The following is a 24,507-nucleotide window of genomic DNA, read 5'->3' on the forward strand; positions in this document are numbered from 1 at the left end:
AACTTTACCTCTACTATTTGCATAACGTTTTCGATTTTAATATAGTCATCAGCGAAGTTAATAAATACTTAATTACACAAAATACATTACCTGGCAACATAATATTTACGTCGCTTTAAAACCACATTTTCTTCAGGCTTTAGAGCTATACAAGTAACAAACACGAAATATAATAACATTATATAGGTATTCTAATATTGAATATGCCAACAAAATTATGTTTTAATTTTGTTAGCTCGAAATGGTAGATATTATTACAAATAATTGCAAGGTTTTGTTATTGTTATAATGACAAGAGGGAGTGGATGGGCGCGCGCGCTAGTGCAGGCAAGACGCTCCTCGCCTCGACGCTGTCATGGAGCACGTCTACCACGAAAAGGTGCGGTTTTTGGCCCTTTGATCGGCTCTATATGATCATTTAGTGCCCCTGCGATTGAGATATTCCTGGTGTTGGCTTGGTAGTTAGGTGGAGAGTTGTCTGGGAGACGGGGCGGATCTGTGCGGAACTATCTACGCAATTCCCCGAAAGCTCTGGATTGAACATTGTCGTCATGATATGTGTTTCGGGTTAGCTTATCTTGACGTTGGGTCGGGTTTCATACGTGTCTTTGCATTCCCAACGACCAGTTGGTAATTAAATGTTTGACAGCATTAGTTGTTGTGACGATGGGAGAACGAACCTTATATGTGCCCGGCCGAGCCGGTTTCCGGAATGGAAACCCAGCATGAGTCAGTATCCCGAAGAAGAATATACGTAATCAGTAAAATTAAAGGACCTTGCTGCAGGAGACACACTTGCCACCCACACCACGCGGGGTAGCTATACCTGTTGACCAAGAGGGCCAGAGGTGCCCTAGTATGTTTCCTCGGGAACACAGGAACCTCCGGAACCTGCTGACCGCTGGCATGTCAAGGCCAAGTCTGCCCTGGAACCCTGCTTGATGCCCAAAGATCTAGCTGAAACAATGCCAAAAATGGAAATGATGAAGTCCCTATGACCCCCCAGGCTGTGTGTGTGTGTGTGAGTGGTGAGTGGTGAATGTGTATGTGCGTATGAGTGTGTGAGTGGTGAGTGGGTGTGTGTGTGTGCACCAGGTGTCATTACAATCTGGAATGTTAAATAAAACTGCCTGATGTCATGTACATAATCCAGTGGGCAGTACAATTTCCAGAGACCCCCAGGCAGAGAACCCAGATGTTTGCACAGTAACACGGTTGAATCGGAAATCGTAAAGCATTAATGTAGCAGCTATTCTGTCATAATGTATCTTGGAACATGTGTGGCAAGTCTTGTCTTGGGCTTAGTTATTTGTATTGGACATATTGTAGGTGTTGTATATAATCATTTTGTACAACGACACCAAATAGTTTTTGTTTAAAGAGAATTGTATTGTATTTCTGCTTATTGTTGATCTATTAACAACTGACAACATAAGATCATTACAGACAGAAGGATTAGGAAACTGAAAAGTGATACAAGCAGCAGCTCTTGGACTGAACAAGGAAGTTTATATCAATAATCACCACTGCACTGAATGACTGTCCATCCATTTCTTGGCTTAAAACCTCAATTCATTTTCGTAATGATCATTGATGAACATTTGTTTACTAATGGATGGTGCAGAAGCTTTAAACACTGCCATGGTATAAAGTACAGTACAGAATAAAAAATAAGAAGAAAGAGGCAGTCTATCAATATGTCTGGCACACATAAGTATGTGCATTGCCCATCAAGTACAAGATTTTGAATCTAGAAAGGTCTTTACCCAAAAACCCACCATATAAACCAGTTAAATTGTCACATTATCATTCTTCAAGACTGTAAGAGAAATAAAAATCTTTATATTGAACAAAATAATTAATCTTTAAGTCAAGATTCAGTGTTGTAGTTTGTTGAGGGTGTTCAATGTAGGCACACAAACTTAATTTTATTGGAGGGATGCAATCCTGTATGACATGATAGCATAATTGTTTATTACTTTATTTGTATCACTGTCTTCACAGCAAGATGGGTTACTGTGTGGGCAACACTGCCTTAACAGTCTACTCCAAGGTCAGTACTTCACTGCTGTGGACCTGGCAGATATTGCTCAACAGATGGACCAAGCTGAACAGCGTCACATGGCAGAATTGGGAATACATACTGATGAATTCAGAAGGTTTATGGAGGTAAGTGGCAGGAATTTTTGTGGAATTTGTACAAACCCCAGTGGCACAGTGGTAAGACACTGGCCTCATGCTTCACAAGTGGTTTGGCCTAGGTTTGTATCCTAGCTGGGGAGGAGTGACTAGGTGCTAATGCTTAATTTTACGTCTGTTCACCCAGCAGTGATTGGGTACCTTGTTAAACAATTTGGTGGATGTATGCCAGGGGAAACTAGTGGTCGAGGCTCACCCATAAGCTGTGCAGTGGGAAAAGCTTTCAGCCTGATAACAGGAATTAGCAGTCTACTGTTTGTGTGCCCTTCTGTGTATATATATATATGAAAATGATGGAAAATACTTTTGCATACATTTCAATAATTAAATCACTTTATTTTTTATAGTACAGTGAACTCTGTTGATACTTAAAGTTTTAGTGAATGCAGTCCTCCATTATTTTGTTGCACTTTTAATATGATATACAGTATTACCATAACAGATTCATTCAATTGTATGCAGTTTTCTAATACACTGATTTAAGCTTTCCAACTATTTCACTTGTACAGTATTTATAAATTTTTAGAATTCAGATCAAGCCCTCATATCATTATAGATGACTTTTCCCAAGCCTTAAGAATCTCATAACTACCATATTTGGTTTTATGGAAGAAAGTTCAGTAATTTAATAAAGTACAGTACAGTATCTAGCTGAAATCCACATAATCTGCAACTTCACTTTCAGTTGATAAAGATTTGCATATGATTTAAACAGTTTAACATGTGCATAGCTGGAGTTACTTGTATTGATTTCACTTTTGAGCCTCACTCGGCATAACTTTGAAACCACTTTGGCCCCCCCTCCCACGTGTGATATTTTGAGAGGTGTTGGGATAAATATCTGGCACTTGTTTCAACTATTGTTATTTTGGGAGACATAATGTAGATTTGATTTATATTATTGTATTTGTCATAAAAAAGCAATACAATTTACATTGTAGCATTAAAATCTTAGGTGAAAATATGATCCTCAGCAACCATCGGTGAACATGGACGACAGTGGCATGTTCAGTGTCCAGGTGCTAACATCTGCCCTGCGGGTGTGGGACCTAACCTTGGTACCATTTGCTTCAAGCAGTTCTTTGGCAACAGCTGCTCGACTTAACCCAACGTAAGATGTGCCAAGTCTCCTACTCATAAATTTGACTTTGTTAAGTGTCCCACCACACAACTAGAGAAAAAAATAAATATGTCTATTTTGTGTGCATTCTATTAATGTGTTTGTGACTTTTAGGATGATACCACTCTTTTTTTTCATCTCCTTTCTCTCTCATTGGCCTCATGTCTCACTTTATTATAAATGCCTCTTTACTCTCCTTATCTTGATGACACCCCTCTTTTTTTCAGTCTATACTCCATTCTTTTTCCTAATATTTTACTTGGTGCCTCTTCACGTTTAAATACCCTTTTACTCTCCTCATATTTCCTATCTTATCTATAGATATACCTTCTCTCTCGTCTTATCTCACTTGGCACCTCTCGTCCATATGATACTATTTAAAGTTCATCCTTTGGCTGCAAATACTCATCACATACCATATTTCTTTCTTGTTCAGTGAAAGTAGACTCTGGTTTAATATGATAGCGTGAGACTTTAGACCCACTCTAGCTTAGTTTTAGAGTACTGTATCACATTTTATTCCTTGTTTGTTTGTTTGTTTAAATCTTAGCTAGGCTTTCTTCCATTTTTGCACTTTTCATGTACTGTATCGGTTGAGCTGGCCTAGTTTCTTGAAAGAGATCTTGAGTTCTTCACAAAGAGATTTTGTATCTGTCTCTTTTCCAATCATTGTCTCAAGATACTTTTTCCTTGTCCTTATTACAGGTCATTGGGCGAGTCGGTGACATGCACTGCATACATAGGGAAGGGTTGGTAATCTATGGTTGTAGATGACGTCTTTTTTTTTTTTTTTTTTTTGTTATTGCTCACACTCAACCCTTCTTCACTAAGGGTTACTAAGTTTCATAGTAGACACGAGACCACTTGATTGTTTCAAGTGTGGGTTGGACACTGTTTTTTGTTTGTTTTTGTTTGGCAACTCCCACCTACATCCTCCCAAACAAGGCTGTAGGTGGGCGTTACCTTGTGTAGGTCAATAGACCCTTTGCAGTTTCCTTGAATCATATGTTTTTATATTAAGTGTCATTTTCTGCAGTGTCTTCCCAAAAGATCTTAGAAAAGGCTTTTTGATGCTGTAGTAAGGTGTTCTTTATCAGATGTTTTAAGGCTTTTTCACATAATTTGTAGGTTATGTGGGGTCTGTTTTTTAAGTTTCCACATTTCATAACATGCATTTATTCACATTAATTTCCATTTGCCAAGAGGTGCTCCATACACTTGTATTACCCAGGTCTTCGTAAAGGGCATGACAATCATCTAAGTTTCTTATTATCCCTAGTAACTTGGCATCATCAGCAAATATGTTCATATAATTCTGTATTCCTTCTGGTATGTTGTTTATGTAGACAATGAACATTACCGGTGCAAGAACTGAACCCTGTGGTACTCCACTCGTGACATTTCTTCAGTCCGATACATTGCCTCTGATTATGTCCCTCAATTTTCTGTCAGTTAGCAGAAATTTCATCCATACAAGAAGCCTCCCTGTCACTCATCCAATATGTTCCAGTTTCCAGAACAACCTCTTATGAACTAACTCTACTGAAAGTTTTTTTTTTCTTTTGATGGGGGGGGGGGGGGGGGTACAGATAAATGTCAGTCAACCCAACCATCTCTTTCCTGTCTCTGTGGCTCTATCATAGGAATTAAGTAAATTTATTACACAGGATCTTCCAGATCAAAAACCATACTATCTGTCTCTTATTATATCATTTTTCTCCAGGTATTCTACCTATTTGGTTTTAATTATTTTTTCTGGTATTTTGACTACTACACTTGTCAGTAATATAGGTCTATAATTAAGGGGGGTCTTCCCTGCTGTAGCTTTTGTTGATTGGAACTATGTTACCCTCTAAGTATTACCCTTTTTGAAATGCTTCAGAAATGATCTGAAGTGTTTCAAGAGAACACACTGTATCTAGTGTGACGGTAACGCGTTGGTGTTCGGCTGTTTAAGGCTAGGGGTATGGCCTCGTCACATAGTTATAAAAAAAAAATAGAAAAACTGGAACTTCGTCTGTGGTAAGGTAAGGAGAAGACACACAAAACACAAGTAAAACTTTAACAATGAAATTTTAATTACGTTAAATAAATCAAAACATGAAAATATGGACAAACAAATATGTATAATAAAATCAATGAATCAAAATAATAAGAATACTTAAATGACACAATGAAAAGTTACGTTAAGGCAAAATAACAAGAAGTGCAACACAAAAGTTAAGTGGGAGGTGCTGGAATATTGGCTTAAAGCCACCACCTCTCTCAGTACACTCTAGAGTCTAGCTGGGAGGAGTGCTGGCTACGAAAGCACGGAACATTCTGAGGACTGATGTTGGGGCGACCCCAGACATCAGGTAGTATTGGGGGCGAGTGCAGGTGCAGCCAGACCGGCGACCAATCAGCGGAGCCGTAGCGATCAACGGGTAGTTTGGTGGTTGGAGTTCGAACAGGTGGCTGGTTGCATACGTTTCTGCTCACCCTGGCAAGCCTTGCTGGTGTTTGTTGTCGTTGTTGGACATTTCTTCCATAGTCTTTTATATAGTTGTGAAGACGTAATTTTGGAGGGAAGAGCAGGCTCAATCTCTTGAAGGAGATTATCGTCACAACTCTCCCCCGAAGCCTGCGGTTCTGGAAGAAGTACGTCGTTATGTGGTGGAGTAATGGATGGAGTTGCTTCTACTTCATAAACTCTGGAGAGATCATGGGCTAAGATGTTGTCAGACTCTTGGTATAGCGTGTCTCCAGGTTGAATTTCTGCAGTTAGCAAGCCCATAGTAGAAGACGTTGAGATGAGAAGTGGGCGTGCTGCAGGAGGTGTAGGGTGGTGTGGTCCGTATTGATGGTGGACCGAGCACTTTTCAGGTGTGGAGTGAAGTGCTGAAGCTTCAGGATGAGGAAGAGTAGCTCCTTGCCAATTGTTCCGTAGATCCTTGTAGCAGTAGTCGCTGACAGGTGTATTCTTCTCGCCTCGTTGCTGCATCACGACACCACCCACGTCGGTACCATTGGCGTCGACATGGAGGATGAAGGGCTTATCTGACGAGGTGAGAGTGGAATTAGAAGAGGGCATAGGAGCACGATTATTATCCTGAAAGCATTTGGGAAGATCATTAAGGATTTTGGAATTAGAAAGCGCCGACTCCTTGTCAGTGCTTTCGGGAGAAGAAGCCGGGATGGTCTCACTGTGGATGTAGGGTTCTGTGAAGGTAGAACAATTAATCAAGACAGTGGGAGGAGTACCATTATATTGCTTCAGGAGGTTGACGTGGCACAGCTGGGTCTTCCGCCGCCTATCTGGAGTCTCTATGACGTATGTGTTGTTGCTTCTGCACTCTTTGACGCAGTAGGGTCCTGAAAATCTGTTTTGTAAAGGTGAACCTGGGATAGGGAAATAAGCAAGGACGAAGTCTCCCGGCTTGAATTTTCTTACTTTGCTGGTCTGGTCGTAATGAGTCTTCATTCTCACCTGGGCTTTCAATAGATTATCATGGGCAAAGCGGTGGACTCTCTCTAGAATGTGTTGAAGGTTTTGAAGAAACTGGGGCACATTCTGATGCTCACTGAAGGTGGCATCTCTGAGAGAGTCTTTGAAAGCCTTAAGGGGAGTACGGCACTTACGGCCGTAGAGCATCTCATAAGGAGATACTCCTAGGGACTCATTGGGGAGACTTCTGAAAATACACATTATTAGGTCAATCTGCTTATCCCAATCCTTTGAGGTTTCACTACAAAACTTTTTCAAGAGTGCTTTGATGGTCTGATGACTACGTTCAAGAGAACCCTGTGAAGCAGGATGATAGGGGCTGGACAATACCTGTTTGATGTTGAACTCCTCCAGTGTCCTTTTGAAGAGATCACTGGTGAAGTTGGTGCCACAGTCACTTTGAATCTCCCTGGGAAATCCGTATTGAGTGAAGATCTTCAATAGATGTTTGATAACCGTAGCAGCCGTGATGTTCTTCACTGGAACTGCTATGGGAAATCTGGTGGTAGGACACAGGATGGTTAGGATGTAGGCGTTACCTGAACTGGTCCGAGGTAAAGGACCGACACAGTCTATTATGAGTCTGTGGAAAGGTTCCGCAGGCACCTGTATGGGAATCAGTGGTGCTCTGGGAATGGAGACGTTCGGTTTGCCTGCCATCTGACATGTATGACACTGTTTTACGTACTGTTTGACGTTGTTTACCATACCTGGCCAGTAGTAGTCTTGACGAATCCCATGGTAAGTCTTGTTGAAGCCGTAGTGGGAGAATGCTCCGTGGGCCAGGTGTAGAATAGTGGGCCGCAGGCTGGTGGGAATCACAAGTTGTTCGGTGTTGGCCCAATCGTCCTCCTCCTTCAGTTTACTGGGTCTATATCTGCGGTAGAGCAAGTCGTTCTCTAGGAAGAACCCAGGAATACTGTCGGGTTGAGTCTCAGCCTGGAAAAACAATGGTGCTAAAGTAAGATCTTCCCTCTGCAACTTACGGAACTCCAACTTGGTCAGATGCGGGGGTAGTTTCTGAGGGTCTTGAGGGACAGCGGTAGCAGTAGAGTCAGCTGGCTGTGGACGTGCGGCTTGTGCACGGGTGGTCACGAGAACCGGAGGAGAAACTTCATCACTCTCTTGAACCTCTGCTGGAACATACTCGAGAATAGGATTTATTGGCACAGAGTTACACACCTGGAGTTTGTCCATGACGATCAGGTTGGTCGGTTGCAGGCCTTCTGCCAAGTCGTTGCCTAGGAGAAGTTGCACTCCAGGCATGGGAAAAGGCTTTTCCCTGACGGCGACTTGGACTTCCCCGTTCACGTAGGGACAATCCAGGTGGACTCTGGCGAGAGGGTATGGAGTGGTAGCAGTGAGGTCAGTGATGAAGACTGTTTCCCCGGTGTAGACTATGTTGGGCACAGCCGACTTCAAGATGATCGATTGTAGAGCCGCTGTGTCCCTCAAGATCTTCAATTTGAAACGTCCCTCCGGATTTGAACCGTTGGCAGAGACAGTTCCAGTATACAGGTGGTTACTGAAAAGAGAAAGATCATTAACATCAACACCAACATTCATCACAGGCTTACCGGACTTAGGAGGAGTTGGTTTGGGTCGTTGTTGGTCAGTGGTTCCCTTGTATTGAGACTTACCACACTTGTCTATGGTATGTCCATAGAGTCTACAATACTTGCAGTACAGTTGTGAACCAGCTTGATCGGGGCTCACCTTCTCGTAACTGTACCACGACTTCTTACTGGAGGATGGTTCAGGTGTCAGCCGGTGGATGAGGCTGTAAGTGTCAGCCGACTTAGCACACTTCAGGTAGTCGGTTTCTTCTTTATCTGCTAAGTAGAGGCGGACAGGAGGCGGCACACGTCTCAAGAATTCTTCAACAAGCATCAGGTTGACGAGTTCTGCAAAAGTAGAGACATGTGCTGCTTCCAGCCATTTCATGAAATACCTCCGTTTCGTGTTAGCAAACTCAAGGAAGGTAGTGGTACTTGCCTTCAGGTGGTCACGGAATTTCCTTCTATAACTTTCAGTAGAGAGGAGGTAGGCGTCCAACACTGCTTGTTTCAGAGTGTAGTAGTCATTCTCAGACGCCAAAGTACTGAGTGTGACTGCAGCTCTACCTGTAAGATGGACTCTGAGAAGTGTGGCCCATTGGTCGACAGGCCAACTGAGTTGATTAGCAAGGGTTTCAAAGGTGGTAAAGAACACATCAACTTCTGCTTCTACAAAGGATGGCATTAACTTACTTGCATGTGATATATTAAAACTGACGGGAAGATTGGCAGTAGCTTGCTGGCGTTGAGCGAGGTGTGAAGTTTCCAACGTGTATTCCCGTTGACGACACTCAAGAGCCAGAGTCGCTTGTTGCTTGTCATGTTCACGTTGCATTTCCAACTCGCGTTGTTTGGTTTCAAGCCGTATGCGTTCCCGCTCCTGGAGTAAGGCAATCTCACGTTCTTGTTCTTCCCTTCGTATGGCAGCTGCTCGTTCTTGTTGTTCGAGGGCTTCCCTTTGCTGTTCGCGGGCTTCCTTTTGCTGCTCACGTTCAATCTTAGCCAGCTCTAGTTTAAGTTTCATCGTTGCCAAGTCAGTTTTATCTGCAATATAGTAAGTTTCATGAGTTTCAGAGTCTATCTTACCTTGCTCTAAATAGTAATCCAGCAACAGGTTGTGTAGGTCATTTTTGTTGGCTTGATAGGGAACTTCTAGTTGATACTCATGTGCAAGAGTTTGTAGTTCAGTCCTCTTGGCACGACTTAAAGTCCCTATTTCACCTGCTGGATTTGCACGGAAAGTTTGGAGACGAAACATGGTGAAATTAGCAAATAAAGGTACACGAATGTTCAATAATGAAATGTCAGAAACAGGACAACGTGGCAACTGGTACCTATCCTGTGTGATCTTTAACAATTAACGTTAAGTGAAAGATATTAAATTAAATCAAGGGCGCAGGAAATCTTGTACCCGGTACTCATGTAAGAGAATAAGGGCAAGAAAATCCTACTAACAAATGAAACAAAGTTTCGAAAACAAATGAAACAGTTAAATGCTTCAAAAGTAAAATTGGTAGTCCAAGGATGTAGGCATACCTTGCCAAGTCTCTAAAGGACATAAAGCAAGTTTTTCCTACTGAATTTAATATGATACTTACAGAATTAGCGAACTTTTGTGCTCTGAAAAAATAAGCCAATTCCCTACCGTTGTATGTATCATCATCTCTGACTGACGTGTAGGGGTGCGAGGTGTCAACTGGTGACGAGAACTGCTGCTGAGGTCCCAATTCAGCAACTAAAGTTCGAGCTAGAGGAACTATGGCCCTCTTTGTCCTCCTACAGTCAGATTGCAGAAGATTGGGTACTCTTGACCCGGGGCAGACCACAGTACCAGGGTACCAATATGATGATCTGTCAGAATGAGAAATATTCAAGGGACATAGATGGTAAATACGAGTAATAACATGGAGGGAGAGATGACCAATTAAGAGTATGACTGAGGCCTACAGTCACCACGTAATCCAAAGTTGTCTCACCTTCACTATATGTTACTCTCGTAATGCACAATACACCGCACCTTATAAAAATGAAATTGAATGAAAAATAGTAAAGCTACGTTAACAGAGTTAAATACGCTTACCATAAATTACCACTTGGCACCAGTACCTGAGTGAAGCTCCTAGGACAGGCCCCCATATAACTTGTGACGGTAACGCGTTGGTGTTCGGCTGTTTAAGGCTAGGGGTATGGCCTCGTCACATAGTTATAAAAAAAAATAGAAAAACTGGAACTTCGTCTGTGGTAAGGTAAGGAGAAGACACACAAAACACAAGTAAAACTTTAACAATGAAATTTTAATTACGTTAAATAAATCAAAACATGAAAATATGGACAAACAAATATGTATAATAAAATCAATGAATCAAAATAATAAGAATACTTAAATGACACAATGAAAAGTTACGTTAAGGCAAAATAACAAGAAGTGCAACACAAAAGTTAAGTGGGAGGTGCTGGAATATTGGCTTAAAGCCACCACCTCTCTCAGTACACTCTAGAGTCTAGCTGGGAGGAGTGCTGGCTACGAAAGCACGGAACATTCTGAGGACTGATGTTGGGGCGACCCCAGACATCAGGTAGTATTGGGGGCGAGTGCAGGTGCAGCCAGACCGGCGACCAATCAGCGGAGCCGTAGCGATCAACGGGTAGTTTGGTGGTTGGAGTTCGAACAGGTGGCTGGTTGCATACGTTTCTGCTCACCCTGGCAAGCCTTGCTGATGTTTGTTGTCGTTGTTGGACATTTCTTCCATAGTCTTTTATATAGTTGTGAAGACGTAATTTTGGAGGGAAGAGCAGGCTCAATCTCTTGAAGGAGATTATCGTCACACTAGCCACTCTGCATGTCTGGAGGAAAGTGAAGTTTAATGACATAGCTGCATGTATGCACCCTTAGATGCAGGTGTCCAGTGGTCAGAGTTGAAGAAAATATTGGTAATAACTACTGTTTTAGATGAATACTAGTATGTGCATGAGTTAATAAGGATGAATTGGATAATTGCAGTGCATATTGTACAGTATTTGGAGAATCATTTATGTGTGGCTGTTGTGCAAATTATTCCAACCTGTACTACTACAGTATTTTGTTTTTTTACAGAGAACAGCAGGCATACATTTGTAACTTCAAGGAGCATTGGCTGACAGTTCGGAAATTAGGCCACCAGTGGTTCAATCTTAACAGCCTCCTCTCATATCCGGAGCTGATCTCCAATACTTACCTGGCACTTTTTCTCAAACAGCTCCAGCATGAAGGTTAATAACCAAGCTTATGTTTTAGTATAGAAATTGACAAGAAGTGGTGCACGTAAGAGGTAGGACACAAATGCATGCAATATTGTGATCTATACAGAAACAGAGCCCGAGAAAATATATCTAAGAAGAATTATAATAAATCTAATACATGTGTTAGATGCTCCTGTGCTTAAGTTTAGTGTTACAGTGTATTAGCTTTGTAATTTTTGGCCTTTTTAAACATGCATTTTTCTGAGTACTGTATTAAAAATTTTAGGTGATAATTGAACTTCATTGTACTACTGTATATAATTTATCTGTAGTGATGGATTAATAATATATAACTGAATTGAATTGATAAGAATGAGACAAGAGATATGTTACAATAGTTACATAGTGAGATATGTACAATAGTTGTAGATCAAAATATTTGAAAGTGAGAACTTGGATAAGGAAAGAGGCAGCGCTCCAGGGCACAAACAGCAAAAATTAAGTTTTGAGGACAGCAGCTGGACAAAATATGGGGGGATTGTATAGTAAAGACAGATGACCAGTGTCTTGTAGAGGAAGAGTGGAACAATATATGAAAGAGGGTGAAAAGGATGATTAGTGTTCAAAAGAGTGAAAAGTTTGTGGTGTGATCAAGCCTGCTAGAGAAATTTGAGATTTGGTTGCCTCTTCCTCCTCTTCCCCCCCCCCCCCTTCCCTCTCCTATCACTGTACTTGATACACTGCCATGCTGGTATTCAAGATATGCTAGCCTACAGAGACCCTTCTCATTTGCAATTGCACTATTAGTCAACTAGTGTACTGCCCTTTGTATGTGGATTGTTTGTTGAATGTTGGACACGAGACCGAGTTAAGGGGTGAGAATGATGAGTGGGAAAAAAAGATGTGTGATGTTTGTCAATTTATAAGGTTAAAATGAAATGTGTGTCAGTTAGAGTTTGCATGAAGTTCCTAGATAAACTCGCCTTCCTTGTCATGGAGTTAACATAAGAGTATTGAAGATAAGATAGAGGATATCAGTTCTGGTAAAAAAAAAAATATCCAAGTGTTTTCTAACAATCTCTGGGCTGGCCCTCAATAGCTTCCTGGTGCATTGGCTATAAAACTATTTGGCCTCTGGACGAGTACAAGCTTACCAAGCACCAGTATCAGATGTTCGTATGCTTATTGAGGTGAGAAGTAAATGTGGGATCCGAGATTCTTCTAAAACTGAGTACAACTGCCTATAGATTCTGGGTGATTTTAATTGGTTTCTGGTCAATTGCAGATCCCCCATCCTGCATCCCTCACCTCTATAAGCACTCCAAATTCTGTTACTGGTGTTTGGCAGGCCTGCATCAGTCCAGAGACCTAGACGTTTTTTGGATGTACCTGTGATGCCACAGCTAATGCAATGTACCAAGGAGCTACTGAGACTGCCCAGAAAAGGACATTTCAGTACATTCATTTTTTGTTTACTTCATACAGATACAGAAGTCTCTTCTTTGCTTTACAGGTTATTCAATATTTGTGGTGGATGGCAATCTACCTCCATCGGAGGCAGATGAAACTTTGCGCCTTCATCCAGCAGTGCAGACGACTAAGCCTAAACTTCTGTCTGAGGTATGCTGATTGTCATTCAGAGTGGCTGGAAAACAGCATTTTCCACATATACAATGAGCTTAATACCTGTAGTACAGTATATCATCACATCATCCTTTTTAGATACTCGGAGAGGGCTTCGGAAGTACCACTTGCCGAGCCCGGCCTGGGATCTAGTTCGACTCTAAACACTTATGATATAACCAAATTTTCTAACCACACTACCAGTATTGATTTAAAAAAAAACTATGGTAGATTTGTCATTTGCAGATAAGGCCTGGTCAGAAACATTGATTCCCAGAACCAGCACAAAGTAGGGATTCATCTTAGCATTGAGGTTAAATGTAGCTTTACAGGTAGGGAGATGTCATATTTGATTAACACTTTCCGGCTATGAGGACTCCTCCCTGCGTCCTGTTTCGCCTACCCGCTTCCGCTATGTGGACATAAACTTATGTCCTCTTTTAAAATATTTGTATAAAATTCAATTTTTGTCCGATTTACTTTGGGTTTGTTTCAAACTGCGCGCCATGAGGCTCTCTTTCTCACCAATAGGCTGCATGGTACAATAAGTTCATGAAAGGTTCACAAACATAACAAAAGTAAAAACATTTCGTGTGTGTTTGACTCTCACTGATATGTTCCAGCATTGTTTTATATTTGGCGCTATTCTATCTTACGCTTTGTTGATCTTTTTTACTTACGGGCTCTTAGAACATTCTATTGCGAACACATTGACACAAAAATGAATGACGTACATAGAATAATAATGTCATGAGAATGAAATAAGTATAAACTTCCAAAGCGCCGTGCGTCGTCCTGTCACCGACACCGGGTAACAATTTCACCACTTCCCACACTCTTGCGGGCGGGCTGCAATCATTATTCTACGCTTATATTCATATCACCGTGTTGGGAATTTCATTGCGAGTCCATTGATGCCAAAATTAACGCTGTAGGACAAGTGTGGAGGTGATAACAATCCCAAGAGTAAAAACATTTTGTTGCTGTTGGGCGCTCACGGCGAGTCATCTTCGTAGTTATTTATTTGGTGCTGGTATCCCTATACGTTTCGTGACTTTTTTTTACTGATGTTGTTCTAGAGAATTTTATTGCGAACACGTTGGTACCAAAATGAAATACGTAGCTCAAGAACTAAGGTCAGGAGAGTAAAAAGAGTATACACATTTTTGTTTTTACGCTTACGCGGCAAAACGCCGGGAGCACTTACTGTTGTTTTTTTTACATTCGCCTGGAGCTGGAAAGTGTATTAATAATAAGTCTTGTTTGTATATTAAATCTCTCAATGCATCGATTTTTGGCCATTTCGAATGACACTTGACATTAATCATTTTATACAGTTTTAAAGATGCATCTCCTTTGGATGCTTACTAAAGTAAACAGCCACTGTATCTGGAAACCAGGATCAGGTACAGTCAGGCTGGACATCATTATCATATAGCTGCCACAAGCAACTATGCAAATGTCTCTGCAGGGTCTTGTACCTATTGGTGTGTGGTAATTTAGTTTTGGCGCCATTCGTTTTGGGAGGTAAAAATTGAGCTAAAGAAAAGAACTAAACATTGAGATAACATCCTCGCTAGACACATGAGCAGCGTATAAATCACACTGCACAGCAGCATCAGACTAAAGCATCTTGGATTGGTCAAAGGTGCACCTGTCACTTACCAAAGGGCCCTCCAGAAAGTCCCTTCATCAGTCTTGGCTAAAAGTGATGAACTCTTAAAAATGGAGAGAGAGCGACCACTAAGCAATAGTACGAAGCTTGCTAATGAGACTGCCAGAAGTGAGTTCAATGTCAAGAATGTTGTCTCTTAAGAAATTTCAGGGATAGGATACACATGAAACTGAGGGCAAGACAAAAACATCAGGACTCTTTCCAAAATCCAGGCAGCTTCAGGATGAACTAGAAGTAGAGCAAAAAAAATGCCCTGGGCATCTTAAATATCTTCCTCAAAGAATATACATTAAATATCTTCCTCGAAACCTCAAAGAATATATAATAAATATCTTCCTTGAAAGCAACTAAGAAAGGATCTGCCAAGTTTGAATGATAGGTGTCATTTGGGGGGATGGAAATAGCCTACTCTACTCTATCCCTTTGAGATGTATTTTCTTGTCTCAATAAACATACTTGGTAGGTGTCATCTTGAGGTCTTCTATATTTTTCAACATATCATTAGAGGCTTACTAGGTATGATTAAGAAAATTACATATATATTTAGGCGGGGAATGAATAATGAGGTGATGGGTCGGGTAAGCATTGGGTCAACATGTAGCGCAGACTAATTGTCATTGTAAGGCATGTGTGTGTGATTACATACATTCCTTACTTACCTGACTGTATGTGATCCCATTGAAGGGTCTTGGGGATCTTGCCATACAAAGCAGTCAAATGATTTTGATCTAAAAGATGTTTCTTATTTTAAATCAATTATTTTTGTAAGAAGGTCATTCTATCTAATTTTGAAATGTAATAGAATGTTTCTGCAAGTTTTATAGTGAAGCTTATTTTTTGTTATCAATATCATAGTTAGGAATATCATTGTGGCATTGAGATTGAATGATAAATCATTTATGTTAAATATGGACAAGTGCAAAGCCTTTTTGTTATAAAAGGGTCAGTAAACATAATTAAAAAAATTTAAAAAAATCATGCTAATCATTTAAAATATTCAACACCTCACTTCAAATAGATATCAGAGGAGAGGAGACATAGCAAAGAAGACGGAGATCTTAAAGCTGCGTTGGCAGCCAGTTTGGCCAGTGTTGGCTCGTCCCATGAAAAGCACGATGGACCTCCTCACTCGGGGGAATACTACGAACTGCTAGCAGCTATGCAGCTCTCTCTCGAAAATGCCTCCCCATCCAAGTCACGTGAGTATTCTTATGATGATTTTTCTTTAATGTTCGTCTTATATGATTTTTTTCTTGACACCAAAAATGTAACGTATTGTATAGTATTTATTTTTCATTGTGGCTCTTAACTGACCTGGTCACCACTAAATGGCAATACAGGCTTCCCAGAGATCTGGTCCACCATTTGCCATACTTGATATTGAGACTGTTTATAATGTAAACCTCTACTGGGATCTCTTGGCTGCTTTTTTAAGTTAAGAGGTATGTTTTCCCTGAACAATTTGTTTGATAAAAGGATAGTTTTTCTTCACAAATGTATTTATGCCACCTACTTTGTGTTTTATCTATTATTTTGCTCTGAAATTGCTTCATGATTTTCTTCCCTGTATGTGGCCTTGCTTTAAGGTATTTCTTAGGGCTACTTCTCAATGCCAGGCCTGTTGGGTGAAGCAGGCTTCGATTCTGGTTCTCAATAAGCCTGTGTTAGTCTCTGATCACTTAGCCTTACCAGTGTGTAAGCTGCAGGAAATTTCAAGGAGAGGGACTATAAAGGGTTGCAGTACATTCAACATTTGATTTTTCCCAAGCAGAGAGCTCTGCGAAGAGAGACCTACAGCCAAATGTATCGAGGTACTCGGACAGAGCCAGTCCACAGTCCCAAGTTAATGCAGAACACTCCAGTGAGGACGAGAACCTGCAAGCGGCTATTCGTTTGAGTCTTGGTCAACACAGTCCAGAAATTGTAGGTATGTTTGCTTCCTCTTTGTGCACGAGAACTGATTATGATCTGATTACTAGTGATATTCTTGTGGTAGTTGATGCATGTTTGTTGTTGTTTACTGTAATGTGGTGCAAAATGTGTGTGGATAGGCACATAAACAGTGCAACTGTTGGATATTGGGATAAACCCTACAAGATTTAAATAACTAATTTATACCATTCCCTCCACATATTTATAGCTAATAATTTATTTGTAAACATATTACATAGGGTCTAATTATAATGTTTACATGAGTACATATTTTTTATAAAGCCACTGATCACACCCAACATTTTGAGTTATCTTGAGAGTAATTTTTTGTTTAAACATTTTAGGGTAATACAATACTTCATACTAAGAGATGCAAGTTAACATTTACCTACATAAATGTAAACAATTACAAAGTTAGGCTAATTATTTAAAATTTTCTTAAGTGGTACTTAATGTTATGAAGTGTGGACTGTGTTAGATTATACTGTATATCTTTAGTAATAAATATTGGCTTTAATTATACTGTTATATTTTTTATTAAGCCACTAATCACTAAGCATTTTGGGGAAAATCTTAAAATTAACAATATGGTCACAAGATGGTACATGTATTACTAATACTTAACTATGTTCATGAGATAGTTCAATACGGTTTACGTGTTAATGCAGTGGAATGCGAGTTTGTTTATAATTAACAAATGTGTAAGTGCAAATACTGACGAAGCTGTCGCCGGGAAAGACTGGTATCAAGCCGTTTTGGCAGAGTGGGGGACATTTTAGTGACAGTTCTAACATTGTTATATTATGTTAAACAATTTAAAGCTTTGTGTAGTGTGCACTCTTCTGTCTAGCCACTTTTCTATGGTAAAATTCTACACATTGGCAAAGTTTAATATACTATATACTGTGCTTAGTTTGTGTAAACACAAAAGAGTGAGCCCAGTCAGACTACCAGGAATTGGTGTTATTGAAGGATGTGTACTGTTGAAGATATCTATATAAAAAAACACGTTTTGTTTAATTTTGAATTTTGGGTCACTGCAGATGATGACCTGGAGAGAGCCCTGCAGTTGAGCATGTCAGTAGAAGCGGAGCAAGGTAGCCCAGTCGGCCCATCCCCAGGCGAACCCTCGAGCAGCGACCATCGCGCTTGCGTGAATCTGGCTGACCGCATTCCAGAGGCCACAGGTATGGGTGCATACTATTATCCTGTATCATTTAAATTATGAATCGACACTCGATTACTCGACAGTATCAGTACTTATCACTATCGTAACTCAATACTGTACTTTCATAACCGTTTTCTAGCTTCATTGTTCACCATAGTCATTTACACTTACAATACCACCTTCATCTTCACTCACCAATTTCACTCTCACTTGTAATTTTCAATGGCTTTTTTCCCCTTTGATCCAATGCAAGATGTACAAAACTGATCATGAATTTTGATTTCTCTTCCCCTTCTAGCCACCCACACCGCCGAGGAGCCGGATCTTGAAGAAATCCGTCAGAGGCGACTGGCATTCTTGAGCAAGCAGACACCATGACCTCCTTAAAGTTAAGACTTCTCTTAGGACATTTGTAATGTTTTCATGAGCTCTCACATTAGTTGCCTTTATGGAATATAATTCCACACTTTGTTCAACATGAATCAGGTCAATTTCTACCTGTGTGTGTGTGTGTGCGCTCATTTTATAAGAAAGCCACATTAAAGTAGATACCAAATTGAATACGAGTCTACAAGAAGCATTAGAGTGTGTGTGTGTATGTGCACGTGCTTATATGTACCTAGTGCGGGGGAGAAAAAAGTGAGAGAAATGTATGAGAGAAAAGAGGTAGAAACCTTGGAGCTGCAGTGAGGTAACTTGGTGGGAAAATTATATTTCAAAGAACAAATCTCTTCATTGAACTTGAAGATAATTGAATGGCAAAAGTTTTGGCATAGTGTAGTAATTATTTAGATGTTTTAGTCACTAATAACCCCCCATAATAATTTTTAATAATGTCACAATACTTGTTATATAATTGGTTAATGCACAACGTTGGTAATTATTTTCTTAGTTCCTCATAAGGAGTTCCTAATACTAGTAGTTTTAATAGTTTCATCTAATAAATTTTTTTAAGTAACTAATGCCTTTGCTTGTCGGCTTAAAAAACTGAAGACCTATGTGGTATAATAAATAATAATAATTTATTTACAAGAAGGTACGACGTGTTTGTGAGATTCCATAACATTAGTATTTTTACATTCTTGCAAAGCCACTAACAAGCATAGCCTTTTGGGCAGGAAACTCCCTATAGTTATTGAGCCATGAAACCTGTTAGCAGATCTTTGAACTGCTAAAAATCATTTAAGGGAAAGGAGGCGACCATTAGCAACTGGGGAAAAAAACAAAAAAATGGCTGCGCCAAAATTTACACACAGTACTTGTCCAGATAATTTGGAAAAATCCCAGTCGCCTCAGATACAGATTTAATATTTTCTGTATCTTTGACATTCCTAAACTTGCAGATTCTTCATATATGCAGTGAGTAGATGTAATTTCACACAATATTCATCTCTGAACCTTTCTTTTAAGAAGGGCTTCTACCTAGATAATGTTTTTAAAATAATTCCATACTATATACAGTACATAAATTGGGTAGACGGGATACCAGTTAACCGTTTATAATAATCTAATAGGAAGAATACATAGGCTGTTATTAACAGCCTATGTATTCTTCCTATACCCTAGTAACTCTCTTGTCTACCAACAATACTATTGCTAATCCTAATATCAACATTATTCCTATAACTATTACTACGACTATAATTAATACTATAACCACTGATACTGTACCACCACCACTTTTTTTTTATTAGTTACAGCAGCCTGTACTTGTTACATTAGCCTAAACTCCATTATATTCCCTGTAATCACAGCACCCTTAACACTTGTTATACTGCTTCATTCGTATCTCAAGATATGTGGACCTGGATATGCTATTCTCGATCAGCTACGATCAAAACATTTATTTAATTTGCCGTTACAAAACTGGTTCTTATTTATTGGCTATTTCCGATAATTAAAGGTGAGAACAGGTATTTTATTACTGCGTGACATGTTCGGTGGGCCTGGCCCACTAGCCATTAGGAAAAGATGTTGAATGTTTGGGCAAGGTCACTTGTACATAATACAACTCCTATGCAAATACAGTATGTTAGGGCCTTCCAGTAAAAGGAAGTATTCCGTGTGTGTGTGTGTGTGTGTGTGTCTGGCTTTTCATCAGCCAATGCAGATGAAAAACTTATACTTTGCTTTTGTACATACAGTAATTGCTTTAAGTACTGTCGTTGTTGAACTTTTGCAAGTGTTTGCTTTAATAGCTAATATAGTAAACTAATGCACAAATTAGTGATCATGAAGATATGATTACAACTTTTAGAAATGAAGTATTATGCTGATGAATTGGGCAGCACCCACTGAAGAGTTGGCATTTGCCAGGACTAAACAAAAGTGCTTTGTGTTTCGTGTAGATTAACTAAAATATATATATATATATTTTTGTTTACGTTTAATTTTGTCATCATTTGCAAACTTTTTATTGTACTGAACGTATATTGTTTGCTATTTAAGGCTCTTCATAATAAATTTAACAAAAGGCATTGAGAGAAGTTCTCAATTGTATGTTATACAAGTTAAAGGATCTACAGTAATGTAATCCCTTACCTGTTCCATCTCCAGTATCAAGATGGCAACAATGGTTCCAGTGTTCATTGATATATTTAATTGGCCCTCCCACAATTTTATCTTTTATTGAGTAGACAATATCATCTTTTTATTGTTACTGAGGTCATAAGCGAGTTCTCTTTCGTGTTGAGCCTCAAAGTACAGCTATCGTCAAAATTGTCACTGCCTATGAGAGAACAAAAGGTTGTTTTTTTTATAGAATATTTACTTGTAGAAAGTAAAGAAATGATAATGAAACAAATTATCCACTTTTCTGGTTAGGCGAGCTGTAGCCTGGGCAGCATTTCTTCGGTTTCGATATTTACGGTGAACTTTTGTTCACCTTAAATACTGCATTTGTGTTTTTTGCTTCAGTTATTATTTTCCACAACACTGTGTTGAGTAAATGTTTATATACACAACTGATCAAAAAGTGATATTGTACGTAGGCTTACAATGTAATGTGTAACACTATTTGACAAACATCTTCCTGGCACAGCCTCAAAGGAAGTGTACAACCTCACTCATTTGATGCAGTTCTGTCTTGTATTAACACGTCATTCAGGGCATGGATTCAGATCCTGGTGGTAAAGATGAAATTTGTCATGTGATAATCGTGTACTAGCAGCCTAAAGTTATCTCATTCACATAGTAGTCAACTAGAAAATGATAGCAGGATTTATGCTCTTGGTCAACAAACGTTCATCCATATAGAGCTATTATAACCATATTATTGATGTAAAACTGTGCAGTAATAATGTAAACAGTAACATGACCTTATTGGCCCCTTCATCTATAGTCAACACACAACTATGACTGCACTTTGACTTATTGAGTCTTTTGAAGGTAATATCTTGTAAAAGGCATTTAACATTTCCATGCGTACTGAATGTCCTTGGCTGACAAGTACAATAATTTTAATTTGAACTACAACCAACAGCTCTTCAAGTTACAGTACATTTGAAGGAAATTATTTTAATTAGAAAACCTTTTGATCTTAATAGTTGCTCTTATCTGCACAATGACATGCTCTGCATGGAGAAGAGTAGAACCATACGTGATGCCTGGTTTGCAATTATTGTTTATTTAACATGCATGTTGGACTTGAATATTAAAAAGATGCATACCACAATAGTATGGGTAATATTTCATCACTTGGATCATCGGCTATTCAAACACAGGCGTACAGAATATGAGACAGTCATCTATGGCCTGGTCGGCAAGACAATAGTCTCGTGCATTTGAGGCTCGAGTTCGATTCTCCGATGATCTAAGTGAACGAAATTGAACATTTAATTTTACTTGGCAAAGTTTTGATTCAATTTTCTTGTATTTTAAGCCTCTTTAAATGTGTTCTTAGGCCTATTTAAATGTGTGATCACATATGTAAACATGTACTTAAAGGCATCGTTTCAGACTTGTGGAATTAGAAAGAACAAATTGTTATCAGCAGACATCTGCTCAAGTGTCTTTGATATTTCTAACAGTTTTGTAAATACAGTAATGAAGTTTTTATAGGCTACAGTTGCAACTATTTGTGATGTTTATTTTATAATCCTTACTGTTTAAAGCTTCTTAATAGAAGAAAACATACATCTATAATATGCCCATTAGACATACAAGTTGATCCAAACCTTTTCTGAGTACCATGTCAGATTACAAAAAAAAAAAATAATCAGTGATAATTATTTTTGAGCAAGACGTATCCACTGCATAAAAAAAAACTTACATGAATAATCAGAGGATTGGTGGCAAGTGTAAGGCTCTCGGCGGAGTGCGGACAGGGGGAGTAAAGAGGTGCATACCTTTACAGTAATGCATTTGATATTCCCTGCTCAACAGCCAACATTGGCATACAAAGAGCACAAGCTTCCATGTTAATCAGTGTCATGGGTAGGCTCAACTAAGTGTTTAACTTTAGGGGTGTGTGGGGAAAAACAAAACTTTCAATTCAGATAATTACCTGCTAATGTGCAGATGTGCTTTGGCCTTTATTAGTGGCAATACATACAAGTTACAGTATTTTTTAACCTTTTTTTTTTTCTAATTTTCACGTTTATGTACCGTCACTCATTTTCAAAGACTACCGAAGGTTTATGGATGTGGTATCTCATCAACTAAAGCCTTGCTTTACTGGTTTTGGCTCTTGGATGCCAATGTTGGTCAGTCTGAGTGTTATGAGCAGTGAAAACTACGTATGTAAGCATATGGGATGTACAGAATACATTCTGCATGTGGAATTCAATTTACTTGATGGGAGAAAAGGTGCACTTGGAGGCGATTTTTAAGTGTGGATCTTCTTTACAAGTTGATAATTTTAAACGTGTGTTCTTGAGTGTATTTATCTTTTATGCAGTGCGTGCATGTAAACATTTTCAGAAACTTGCTGTGCTTATTGAGAAGTCAAACACCAACTTTCTTAAGTGTTCATTCAGCAGTCTTCAATGCATGAATTAGCAAATGCTAATTCAAAAGTCTTTCAAAACTTTATTGTCAATATGTTTGCCCTTCTCCTGGGCCATTGCCTCAAGAGAAGAGGTACACAAGGACAGAGGTAGATGGCTAGGATGTACATTAATGCATAATTTATTTGTTAACTTTAATATTATGGTTTAGAATGTGTCAATGGCAAAGAGCTTTAAGTATCTATTTCTAATAATGGCAATCAGTATTGTGCATTTGTCACAGCCAGGCAGGTATGGGAGGTGAACTTACATGGTCTCAACTTGCTAGAGAAGCCTTCTTCTCCATTGTGCCTTAATGTTTAAGTTTAATGTGATGTTGTAAGGCCTCGAGTATCGCTTCATTCTTTGTTTTTATAGTTTTGTGAACAATCTTGTGATTTACTGATAAGGTACAATATTCACTTACAAATAAAATGTATAGCACTGAAACCATTTTAATTATTTTAAGATTTCCAAAGTATCATTGGCTACTGTATTGGTCACAAACGTCTTCTCGAGTTGCCCCAACGTTACAAAAATGATGTGCTAAATTGGCCGCTCCTAGCCAACTTTCGAATAGAAAATATAACAACCTGCCAATTGTGCAAGGTTCTATGATTAGTAGTACATCATATTTTGACGCTGGAGATTTTTACATTAAAATACTATGCGTTATTTGAGGGGACGAGTTGATCTGTCAGGCAGTCAAACTGATACACCACTTCCGAAAGTGCTGGTCAAATTTGTATTGATAATGTTACTGTTCTGGTAATATTTCTTAGCACTATTTGTTCTCTTTACCTATGATAGCTCTTCTCTTTATTACTGGAAATATTGGAATGGTGCAGCACAAGTGTTAGGGCAATAGTTGACCATAATATGTCTTCAGTTTGTTGGGATGCCAGAGTGGAATGCTAGGTACTGTATTTTCTTCCTATCATATGGGAGAACCTCTTGGTACTCTGAATTGTGTGTAGTTACTTGTTACTTGAAAAGATGTCTATCGTAGCTGTGCTAAAGCAGGAAAGGAGATGTATTACTATGGAGAAAAAGCCTAAATAGATTGAGAAAGTGAGCAAAGTTGAGAGAACTACTAAAGTGCCAATGGCTCAAAGTTGAAAATGCTCTAGAAATCAAAGCTTAAAAAAAAAAAGGCTTATTATAAATGGTTTTATGCAGCAGCAGCATAATGTGGCAGTTTTGTCAAGTGTTTTTGTTTTGAAAAGTACAATAGGGCTGTCCTGTATACAATTATTATTTAAACTTGGTAAAACTATTCAATTATGGTTTCTTGTTGGGGGGGAAAATGTTAGGCTTATCAAGGTTTCTCTAGGCAAATGACCAAAGTTTCCCCAGGATGCAACCCACAACAGTTGTCCGACTCCCAGGTACCTATTTACTGCTAAGTGAATAAAGGCATTGGTTGAAAGGGCATGTTCGAACATGTCTGTCCTGTTGCATTGTAAAAACACTTTTGATCAAGTTTTTGTGGTAGAATACTCAATAAATCATTAAACTATATGTAGTCTATATCTAATCCTGT

General features: G+C 39.2%; 1 protein-coding gene across 8 annotated transcripts; it reads left to right on the forward strand.

The window, feature by feature from the left end:
* Window positions 1–250: 250 nt before the first annotated feature.
* Window positions 251–24,485, forward strand: LOC123757054 (ataxin-3). Of its 8 annotated transcripts, none has more exons than XM_069323661.1 (9): window positions 251–379; window positions 2,005–2,169; window positions 3,174–3,310; window positions 11,457–11,611; window positions 13,095–13,201; window positions 15,898–16,078; window positions 16,651–16,806; window positions 17,855–17,998; window positions 18,278–24,485. In XM_069323661.1, exons 1-9 carry the CDS (start codon window positions 356–358, stop codon window positions 18,355–18,357), a joined length of 1,149 nt encoding a protein of 382 aa, XP_069179762.1. In that variant the 5' UTR covers window positions 251–355; the 3' UTR covers window positions 18,358–24,485. The 8 variants fall into 8 exon arrangements, with proteins under 8 accessions (XP_069179762.1, XP_069179763.1, XP_069179768.1 ...); XM_069323664.1 differs by lacking the exon at window positions 251–379 and adding an exon at window positions 425–567; XM_069323665.1 differs by lacking the exon at window positions 251–379 and adding an exon at window positions 707–729.
* The last annotated feature ends 22 nt before the right edge of the window (window positions 24,486–24,507 follow it).

Source organism: Procambarus clarkii, chromosome 13 (genome assembly GCF_040958095.1).
Source record: "Procambarus clarkii isolate CNS0578487 chromosome 13, FALCON_Pclarkii_2.0, whole genome shotgun sequence".
In the NCBI taxonomy this organism is placed as follows: Eukaryota; Metazoa; Arthropoda; class Malacostraca; order Decapoda; family Cambaridae; genus Procambarus; species Procambarus clarkii.